The sequence below is a fragment of the Rhamphochromis longiceps genome, linkage group LG18 (assembly GCF_057381845.1).
Source record: "Rhamphochromis longiceps isolate RC_006_pf linkage group LG18, R_longiceps_female_GT1.1, whole genome shotgun sequence".
NCBI classification, from domain to species: domain Eukaryota; kingdom Metazoa; phylum Chordata; class Actinopteri; order Cichliformes; family Cichlidae; genus Rhamphochromis; species Rhamphochromis longiceps.
Window position 1 is genome coordinate 35764727 of NC_140574.1, and position 12071 is coordinate 35776797.

The 12071-nt window shown below is 39.4% G+C and overlaps 1 protein-coding gene across 1 annotated transcript; it reads right to left on the bottom strand.

Moving 5' to 3' along the window:
• Positions 1-849: 849 nt before the first annotated feature.
• Positions 850-2719, bottom strand: LOC146648763 (uncharacterized; the record flags this gene model as incomplete). The annotated part of the gene is made up of 5 exons (XM_085390183.1): positions 850-1565; positions 1727-1899; positions 2012-2100; positions 2417-2528; positions 2626-2719. Coding segments are annotated over 5 exons (498 nt in total), but the record flags the coding sequence as incomplete, so codon positions are not given.
• Between the last annotated feature and the right edge of the window lie 9352 nt (positions 2720-12071).

Genomic DNA, 12071 nt, shown 5'->3' on the forward strand with positions numbered 1-12071 from the left:
AAGTTACTCAAGTAAGAGTAAAAAAGTACTTGGTGAAAAGACTACTCAAGTAGCGAGTAACTGTTTGAAATGTCCGATTTATTTTTTCAATAAATGTTACCAGACAAACAAAAATAAATAAATATACAAATTTTACTATTTTCAACAGGAATATATGTAAAAACATCAACAAAATAAGGCACAACAATTCTAATTTCCAGATTTCAGTTTTTCACAACATAAAGCTTTTTTCACCAATACCTGCAGTAAATAATATAAATATATAAACAGTGCAAACAATTTCCAGTGACAAGATATGCTGTAAACTTTATATTCATCTTTGCTCCAAATGGCACAGCAGCCTCAGAGAAAACAGAACGAGGCATCTTCATCATATGTACATACAAGGCAGCTCAGTTTACCATAAATTGTATAAGTGTGCATCTATTTCTGCATATTTAGCAAAAATGTGCCCTTTCTTCACTCAGTGAGGTGATGGTTAAGCTTCAGCAGCAGTGAACAGGAGTCCAGCATGACTGAGAAGTCCTTCACAAGCTCCAGATGCATGAAGAGCTGTATTGACTTTGATCAACAGCTTCTTGATGTGAGGAACGCCATGCAATAGATCCACACCTCCAGTGAATGGACATGAAAGGTACCTCTCCAGCTCCCCTGCTTCTGGCTTTCCTGACACCATGGATCCATCATCTTCGTCGGTTAGGCCGCTGTCTGTGCTGGCCTCATCCAGCTCTGAGTCTAGGTGATGTCTGATGAAGTGGAGACCTGTGGAAAGATGTAAGGTTTTCAAAAGAATTAGGTCTGGTCAATACCCAGATAGCAAGGAAACATTGAAACAATGTTGAGTCAATATCAGGCTGTGTCATTGAATCAACGTTGAAGTGTGACGTTGACCTAACGTCACTCTTGCACCCTTTTTTAACGTTGAAACAACGTCAGGTTTTGATGTGGAATCAATGTTGAAACCTGACGTTGATTCAACGTTATATTTTCTAATACTGCTGACATTGAAACAATGTCAGATTCTGATATTGAAACACTGTTGAGCTATGGTGTTGATTTTCCACCTCTTTCGCACAGTTGCTTTTTATTAAAACAACAGTTAAATCATGACTGGAAATCTACCTTTCTTTATAGGTATTTTAACCAATACTAAACTACTGCATGTTTCCATCAATACTTCAACCACCTAAACACATAATTGTACTTATTCCTTAAATTGGACACCCTTTATAAAAAAAAACCAAATGTCTCACAATGTATCATGTCAATATTAATATCCTAAAATAAGAAAGCATTGCATGTGATGTAACAGAGAAAAAACATAAACAAAAAAAGGTCAATAGGCATGTTTCGTTTGCTAAATACTTTATTAAAAGACAGTTTCCTATTTACGTTTATATGATTCACAGAAGTTTGTAATTTTTTGCATGATGTGCGTCCTGCACCACCCAAACGATCTGGGGCGTATCGGAGCCATTTCTGCACTGCTTGTGCAAAGACAAATTCGGACATAGAGTTTGCCCCTAACTGCTGCGTCAGGCTCCAATCAAGGCAAAGCGTCTCACCTATAGACACATACAGAGATGGAATTAGCGTGTCTCATGTCTTAAATGTGTATGCAAGTGCTTGTGTGTTTAATCAACAGGCCGTTGTTATGTATTTAAATCACATCTGACAGCTATTACACTTTATAGTTACAAAGTGTACATAACCTTTATATACTTACCATTGCCTTATTTGCCTCTTGTGATTGAAGAGCTGGCTCTGCATTGTTTAGCTCCTCAATGTTGTGCAAGGGCAAATCCAGAGGCAGTACCCCAGCATCTACCGATTCATTGCAGCCGGTATTGCGGATGGCTCTGACCTCCTCACGGAGTTCGTTAACAGCTCTCGTCAGGTCTGACAGAAAAAGATAATTTTTTTTAAGTATTTAAGAATACAGACAACTTGTCAAACGTTTCCTTGTGTCACACACAGATATGTACAAAGACACTAGACAGTATTTTATTACCTGGTATTTTCACTCGAGGGGCCTGGGGAAACCATTTTTTTGTGGGCTGCTCATCCTCTGAGTCACTATATGTGTACAGGGGATTTGGTCTAAAGAAAAAAAGTTGAAAACGGTCATAAGTAATTACAAATGTGCTTTTGGAATATTTTTTCCTAAAGTTACAGTTTGATTTATAACAACACACACAGGAAACGGAGATGTGCAAGAAGTTACAGTATACACGGAATTTTTTGAAGTGCACAAGTGTACACGGCTTTGCATTTATAAAAAGTTTACAAGCTTCCACTTTTTGGACTATATTATGTGGTGATATTGCAGTATGCAAGCACCACAGATATGTATAAAAGACAAGATCATAAATTCTTAGCAATCAAAGATATGTTTGTGAAATAAAAAAAGTTTTACTTGTGCTTTCTCTTATGACTGGTCTGAGTTTCAGCTTCGGACTGAAGGTCAGACGTATCACAGTGTTCACTTAGATATTTCTGAAGACTGCGTTCTGCTTCGTGAAATGTGTCTGGAAGTACAAACACAATGTATGGCCAGACATAAATTAGGACACGAAAAACTTGTTATTGTTGCAGTTATACAACACCAATCCAGATGATACCCACCATGGCTTATTAGAAGTCGGACTGGTGCATAGGTGAGCCATGTTGCACCAGGATGAACTCTCCTCTTTACTGCGTCGTGGATCCTGAATGTGTCTCACGGAGGATATGGAGGCCATGACAATTTCTCCCCATTTATCCATGATCTAGGGACTATTTCTGTACCACCAGTGCTAAACTGCACAATGCACCAGTCTTTCATTTTTATCTTTTTTTTAATTTGGAGTCCTTTTTTGCCCTGTCTAGGATAAACAGGAAACAGATAATTACAATATATTTCATAGTCACTACAAAACTTGATCTATTGATTGAACTAGTGCTGTATACACTACTAAGCTGCAGATGTTTGTTTGGAGCTAGCCTCCAAAAACTGGCCATACACTGTGTGATTTTTGGCCCATTTTGAGACGATTTTTCAGTCGCGCAACCGTTTTGGGGATCGGCCCGAGCTTTGCCTTAATCGTGTGTGCATCATGTAGTATACATGGGGTAACGAAAAGCAGTTACCACCTCACGACCAGCTCCCAATCATCAATCGTATGGTCACATGATAATCAAACCTGTTTGAAATCCTGTCGCCCCTCAACGCAGCCTCTCACACTGCACACGCACAAACACAGAACGTGAAAAGTGTTCGTGCAATATACCTTTCACGTTTGAAAAATATAATATCACGTTTGTACAATATAATATTAATATTGTAAGAACGTGATAATTATGTATTTTGTACTAACATGAAAAGTATATTGTTAGAACGAATAGTTATGTCTATAACTTCTGTTCCCTGAAGGAGAGGAACGAGGTGCATACATAAGTACGGGATATCACGCCCTCGCGTGTCCTGGCTGAAGAAACCTTTATTCACGCCTTTAAGGCAGATGACGTGTGATGACACGCGCACGGCCCCGCCTGCACATATAGCCGCTGTCATCACAGTCATCAGTTCGATAGCTGCTCTTCACCGAGCCAAACTGCTCAGTGGGCCCACCTTGTGTTGTACCTCGTTCCTCTCCTTCGGGGAACAGAAGTTATAGACATAACTATTCGTTCCCTTTCAGTCGATTCACTCGGTACAACACATAGGTATGGGACATATATACACGCCCCGCAGAGCAGCCACCGAACCGGAATCGGACCACCACATCCTTAGTGAGTGGTAGACCCAGCAGAAAGGACAGCATGAGCCACCGAAGGGACTGTAACGTCCAACCGATAAAACCGCACAAAAGTGTGCGATGATGCCCAACTAGCCACAGGCACCCCTTTAAAAAGAGCCCATGAGGTTGCCATCCCCCTGGTGGAATGAGCTCTCACCATCATTCTCTCCATTATTTTGCAGACGTTGGATGTTAAAGCTGCTGGTCTGTAGTTTCCAGGCTTTGTCCTTCCCTGGTTTACGTATCGATATTATCACTGCCTCCTTCCAGCTTTGTGGCAACTTCCCTCCCTCCCAAACTCTATTAAACACTTCTTTTTATTTTATTTTATTTATTTATTTATTTTAGAAAAAACACCTGTTGAGAAAGAAAAAAGAGAAAACAAGCAGAAGGAAACAAAGAGCAACAAAATAAACAACATCACGATGATCTATGCCAGGGGCGTCAAACTCAAGGCACACTTTAGGTCGGGGGCCAAACAAGATAAACATTTATTGAAGACACTAAAACTGTTTTTTTTTTAAACATAAATATGAATAAAAACAGACAGGAATATAATTCCAGATTAAATAAACTTAAAAAAAACAACTTTAAATATCCTGCCAAAATTATGCAAGTTAGAAATATGAACATGCTGCCAAAACCCCAGAAAAAGTAAATGAAAGCAAACACAAGGTTGGAGCCGCATGTAGACGGAGCTGGGCGTTGCTGCAGGAGTGGAGCTAATAAACTGTGCGGTCATTCAGTGTCGTACTTTCCCTGAGTGCATCATTACACTGCAGCTGCATCTGAATCTGCACAGGTGCAGCTCAGCAAAGTGCGCTGACTTGGTTCAACATTACTTGGCAACAGGGGAAGTGAGGCAGGCTGCACTGGTGCATTAGTGACAGCTTGAAACGCCTTCACCGCATCATACATGTCCATGAACTGACAGGTTTCCTTGCTGAGCTCAAAAACTCTGTTGAGAACTTTTATCCCAACTCAGCCAGCGGAGCTCTGCATGAAGGAATGTGGGCAAACTCTGAATCTATTTCCCACATAAAAGACTGAAACTGACGGTGATTTAAACTTTTAGCTCAGATAAAATGTACGGTCTGCGTCACGGTGATCATTACATGCTCCATTTTTAGGACCACACAGCCTTTCCTGGTGTGTGATGCGGTGATATGCTGATAACTCACCGGTACATTTCTCCTGCATCTTTACTCGCATCCTGCTGACTACTTTTTTCACCGCACAGCACCGGCGCTCCATCTGTTGTAAGTCCAACAAGTTTGTCCCAGGACAGTTTCACGTCGTTACACTTTGACATACGTTTTAAAAAATGTATTTTCCTGTCGTTGTCCCGTGCATCGATTTAATGTTCAATATTTCCTCTCCACGGATGAAGATGGCCAGCTGTGCAGTGTCCATCATGTCTACTTTCATCCACAGCAAGAGAGTATGCAGTGAAGTTTTTGCTTCTTTCACACAACTGTGTTCTTAAATCAGTGACCGTCTCACAAACCCGATCAGCAATCGTATTTCTGCTCAGGCTCACATTTGCCTAAATCTGCGTTTTGTCTGGACGGAAGACGTCACACAGCTTCATCCTGCAGCTCTTCAGAGTGGTACCGGGCTCATTTGGCTCCTCTGCTACAATAAAACTTGCTTTCACAACAGCTTCACTTTGTGGTTTTGCTCTGATGACAAACGTCTGCTGAAATGTTAGATTCTACTTCCTGTAGTTTCTGCGTTTAGGTTTTTCAGCTTATCCTGACGTTTTGTCTCGTAGTGCCGTCTTAAACTAAATTCCTTACAGCCACATTAGCTCCACTAATAAGACGCACGGTTTACCAGCATGTCTGTAAACATATATTCAGCCTCCCACTGGTGCTGAAAGGCTCTGCTTTCAGAATCAACTTTTCTCTCCACCATTGTGAGCGGCTAGCTTCGCAATAACAGATGTTTGACTTGATTACACGGGAATGTTCTCCGTTAGCCTAGGTTCAGCAAGGAGGCTGCAGCGCTGCATTATGGGATCTGTAGTTTGTATATTATTAGCGCCTCATATCGCCGGGCCATGCATAACAATAATAGTACATCTGTATAAAATGATCTCGCGGGCCGGATATAAATGTACGCCGGGCCGGATGTGGCCCGCGGGCCTTGACTTTGACACGTGCTCTAGAACAATTTTCTCAGGTAGGGAAATGAAGCAGCATCCGCAGACAGTCAGCAAGGCAGCTGCAGCAGAGACTAGTGGAATTTGCCAAAGTGAGGACGCAATCCCAAACATCATCTGACATAGAGAGATCCAACTCTTTTCTCCATGTGGATTTGAGGCCCTCGGAGAGAGCTGAAGTTGCACTGCATATTTTATTGTAAATGCAGAAGATACCTTTGCCTGATAGTTGCAAACAGTAAATTAGCATCTGGAGCTCTGGAAAGCTGGAGAGGTGGGATTGCAAGAAATGTCTGAGTTGCAAGTATCTAAAAATGTTAGTTTTGGGAAGAGCGTATTCTGCAGACATCAGCTCAAATGTTGCTTGTTTGTTGTGTATAATGAGATCTTTAAAGTAGATAATACCTGCTCTAAACCAATATATATAAACTTAGAAAGAATGTTCATTTTAATGGAATTAATTCGACTGACCAGAGTTGTGTTCAAGATTGACCACTGTAGTAAGCTGTTGGGAAGACCCTTTCCAGCCTATAGGCCGGCATGTTAGCTAAAATTTTGAAGTCAGCGATCAGGAGTAATTTGGCCTGTATGACGCACACTCTCCTGGATCCTTCCCCTTTTTAGAAATTCAAGTTATAGATGCATGGTACCAGGAAGTTGGCAAAGTGCCCTGTATGAACGACTCTGATAAATCTGAATGGAGTAAAGGTACGAGTAGGAGGTTCAGAGGTATAAATCTTCAGATAGTATTCCCTGAACATGTCATTAATTTTTTTTATGGTCAGTAACAAGCCCATCATCCGAGTTAATAGCAGTTATACATTGGCACGGCTTTAGATGCCTTATTTGGTTAGCTAAAAGTTTGCTGGATTTTTCCCCATGTACAAAAAATGTGCTCCTACTTTTTAAAAGTTGCCTCTCAGCGATATGAGTTGAAAGAAGTTCAAATTTAGTTTCAAGTTCAGTACATTTCCTGTAAACCTCAAGATCCTTAATGTGTGCATACTGATGATCCAAATCTTTTATTTTATCAGCCAAAATTTATTTTAACTTTTCCCTCTTCATGTTAGCTGTATATGAAATGATCTGTCCTCAGAGGTAGGCTTTCATAAAGTCCCAAACTAAAGAGCTGTAAACATTTGGGGAGATGTTTGTTTCTAAAAAAAAAAAAAAAAAAAAGAACAAGTTAATTGGTTGTTCATAAATTCCAGAAAGGTATCATCTGACAGCAATGTTGAATTAAAATGCCAACTCCATTCTGATAAGTTGAGTAAGGCAGGTATAGACAGGGTCAACATTAAGGGGGCGTGATCTGATATTAATATGGCAAAGTATTCGCAGGCACTCATAAAACTAGTTAAATAATTATCCAAGAAAAAATATCATCCTAAAATTAGAAAAGGTGTGATGCACATTAGAGAACAAGGAATACTCACTATCAGTCCATCAGTCACATCAAGATTTTGCCATATATCTTTAACAACGTATGTAGAGAAGAAATAGTGAATGTGCAAGACTGATTTACTCAGACAGGTCAGTTTTAACGAGGCTCAGTCCAAAACAGGGTCTAACCAGCAACTGAGGTCCCTGAGTATCAAAGAGGTGTTCGAAAAACTTGTGATCATCAATGTTAGGAGCGTATACATTAACTAAAACTATCTGTATGTTATATAATCTCACTGAAACAATAACAAAACAACCTACCGATCTGAAACCTTGTTGCTGATGAGAATGGATACTCTTCTAGCCTTGGCCTCAAAACATGAATGGAACTACCAAGCTGTAAATTACCTGAACCTCTGACATGAGTTTCATGTTAAAAGGCAACAGAAGCATCGTCTTGCTTTATTTGTGCAAAATAATGATTGATTTGAATGATTTAATCCCTTAACATTCTGGGCAAATCTAAGGCACTGATCATACACGATGGTAATCTTGTATAAAGATTAAAATAAAGAAGGAATGCAAAAACAGTTTGTCATACAAGTGAAAAGAGGAATGAAAGAAGCCCAGTACAGAACATAGGATAACACCCTATGTGGATATGAGTTCTGTGGTGGAAAAAAGGCTTTCCAACAACACAAACCCCCTGATCCCTCCTGCTTCACCCCAATCACTGGACACCTACTGAAGAACGCAGCAGCAGCTCACCCATACAACATTTGTTCCTCCAAGAAAAAAACAACTTCCAGGTCAAAACTACTAACTCGGCTCTCACCCCGATCTGAAGTATGCACTGAAGCATTACTCAAAGATGTGGAGAAACCTTGCAAAGAAAAGTGACCAACAGCGCACTCTATTGGCATAAGCAGCTCAGTAAAGAAGAATGCATGAAAAATAAATAAATTAATGAATTAATTAATTTATTAATTACAAAAAAGACTAAAAACAAATAAAATAACATAAGCAATAGTAATAAAAATTAATAAATGAATAAATTAACTAAGTAGAAATGATCTACATGCCGGCAGTTGAGAACTCCCCTTCAGCACGCCTCCCTGATGATGAGCTCTTTCGTCTGAAACCTGTGAAGGCAGAGAATCACTGGTCATGGTCGGTCCGCCGCTTTTGGAAGAAGCTACAAAACTTTAAGGCTGACACTAGATTCTAGATCGCTGGATACTAGCTTCAAAGATTGGACAAATAAAGGATTACTTTATGTATGGTAATGGAGGAAGGTAGATTACTTAGTTTTGAAAAGATTAAAGAAAAATATTCATTAGGAACAGGATTTTCATAGATACCTACAGATGAGGCATTTTGTCAGCAAAAGGATAAAATCTAAGGCTGAATTAAGCAAACAGCTGTTGGACTTATTTGAAAGGATCTCTATCTTTATTTGTATAATGGGTTATAAAACATGAAATCACACTTGACCCTATGTATCAAAACAAAATGGGAAATGGAGGGAGGAATAGATATAATGGAGGAAGAGTGGACAACAATATGCACATATCAATGGAAATGTAGCCGCTCACAGAGCTGGAGGGAATTTGGTTGGAAAAGCCTGATAAAATATTTTATTACACCTCACCAAAAATCTCACTATGAAGGTAACCCTCCCGTTTGCTGGAGAAAATGTGGAAACACAAATGCAAATCATTATCATATTTCTGGGACTGTCATGTTATTAAAACGTATTGGAAGGGAATACATGCAACAAGAGATATTTGGACGTTATTTACATTTAGAAAGTAAAACTTTATTTTTTGGACTCATGCCAGAAAGATGGACAAAGAACGATAAATATTTGTTTAATATTTTATTGGTGGCAGGCAAAAAAGCCCTCACAAAAACTGGCGTTCATGTGAGAGCCCAACTATGAACATGTGGATGGATGTCACACTGGACAGGATGGAGAAAATGACAGCGGATGTGAACTACGAGACGGACCTGTGTGTATCACACTGGAAGAAATAGATGGAATAACATGGAGGCCAGATTCTGACTTTGTTAACATTAGATAATATATTATTTATATTACTGGTAATTAAATCTCACTCCCTAAGTGTTTATGTTTTTTTCTTATTATTTTCTTCTTTTTTTCTGCTTTTGTGTGGATGTTTTTGTTGTTGAAAAAAAAACACATGTAGATGGATATCTAATTATTGAAGCTGATGCACATGATACTGTACAGTGATTCCTAAATGTCAATAACAATTATATTTTTTAAAAAGAAAAAAGCCTGACACTTCTACATCAAAACAGGGCCATACATTCTGGTGTTAGGAAATGGATGCACTCTTCATGCTGCAGTTTAGCAGCAGAAATCAGTCAAGCAGTCATTAACTCCAGCGGTCATCACATCCCTTGGTCCCTTAATGAATCAAACTCTTGTAGTGTTACCTTAGAGAACCACTGCTAGCTGGCTTTGTTGTTCCCAATTATTACAAGAAAGATTCAAGATTCAAGAGCTTTATTGTCAATACAGCAGTATACACAGTATAGAGTGTACTGAAATGCTGTTTCACCCCAAACCCCCCCACGGTGCATTTATAAGTATATAAAAGATATACTAGGAATTACAAATAAATAACATGCTAAATTTCAGTAAAATTAAGGGATAAAAAGGTACTAATTACTAACTATACAATACTATAATGATAACTATACAATGCTAACAGTACGATAAACAAAGACAGGACAGAGACAATACAAAGTGGATGTGTTAACCCAGCTGTTGTAACATCAGCCATAGTCATCGTCCATTAGCCATATTCCAAAATCAGTACGCGAAACAATGTAAACAGTCAAAACTACATACAAAGAACAGCGCGTGCAAACAGGAAGTGATGGTTATGTGTTATGCTTCGTTGTTCTTTTATATCGTGTACCCGCGACCGATTTTGAAGAGTAATGGGCAAACTTAATGTCTGATCCATTAATGCTCATCAGTACTATTGCTGACCATATACCCATAGCTGTGCCTGACTAACCATTCATTACTCCGCTTTTTTAATGGGGACATGGATCAACTGGGTAATGAGATATTGTAATATATAATATTAACACACCGGTTTAGCTCAGTGGGATGAGCAGGTGACCATATGCCGTATGACTGAGAGCAGCCGGCCACGGCCCTTTGCCGCATGTCTTCCTCTCCTCCACTTTCCTGTCAAGTCTTCGCTGTACTTATCTAATAAAAACTGAAAAAAGGCAAGAAAATTAAAATATAAATATAAAAGGACGCAAATACATGCCATGGTGTACAAAAGTGACAGAGTACAGTGAGGTGTGGGAGTGAAGGTGGATTGTACGTGGATAAATGAAAGAGTCTGCAGCAGGAAGAAACGACCTTCTGTAACATTCCCTCTGACAGCAAGGTTCAAGGATTCCAGTTGTCCAGTGTGTTACGGAGGGGTGGGAGTCAGCCTTGATTGCTAGTAGTCTTACCAGCATTCTGTCACCGACCACCTCCTCCAAGGTGGCGAGCTTTGTGCCAGCAATTGACTCAGCCTTTCTGGCATGAAGCTCAAACATATGGACTGTTTGTCAAGACAGACCATTTAATACTTGGACTGTGGATGCTCTAAACTGTGTCACCACTCGGAAAAAAACGCTGTCAGCACTGCAATACCAACAAGGAGCCAAAACACTCGACAAACCAACATAAAGATTTTTTTTGTCAAAGTTTCCTGCAGAACATGTCATCTTTTCCAAACACAGCATCTCTGCAATTGTATATCATTATATGTGCGTGTAGACTGATTCCGCACACATGCCCATACCACCAGTCTAGCTGAACTACAATTCAAAAGACACAAAGAGCAAGACTTGGGGTGTGTGGAGGTGGGTATACTGGACTACAACATCTTACAGTGCCTAACACCATAACAGATAGGATCATGGATATGTTTGATACAGTCTGCAAAAAACAAAAACATAAATAAATAAATATCCAATACAAAAATTAAACTTTTATGTGGCTGCCATATATTTAAGGAGCTGTCACATATTCTGATTTTACTAATGTTGCTTACTGAAACAGGACGTCTGCATTGAAGCTTGCAGAATTTTCTGTTTTTAGGTTGAGTTGTTCTTTCCTAAAAGATTTCTCGGATTTGACAGTGCCATCGCCCAACTGGTTCTTGGTCTTCCATGTGCTAATCCCCCCAGATTCCACTAACAGTGTTTAATTTAATAATATTTGTATCAATATTTTTGATATGACAGATTATTCTGTTGGCAGTGTTAAATATAGGATGAAATGAATGCTTTTATTTGGTTCTCTTAGATGAATACACCACCGCTGGTTTCCACGGTCAGGCTTTTTTTGTGTGTGTGTTTGTCGTTTTTCGAAGCATTCTATCGCATTTGTCCTAAAGTCAAATGAACCCAGCTCAGTCTGTTTGAGATAATCTGGTTACACGTTTAGATCAAAACAATAACCTTTACGTCACAGGGGGTTATGTGTCTATTTGAAAACATATTTGTAAATTCCCGTCGCCGTTATTCTGTTATATGGGTTCTTTTACCCCAGTAATATTTACGATAAACTACATTTAGCGATGCAATGTTTAGAGAGTTATGAAAAACAAAGCGACTGAATACATTAGTGTTGATTTGCGACAGACCCCCCCTCAGCAAGCACATAATGCTGCAGTCCAAGGCGCGCTAAGCGATTTGGC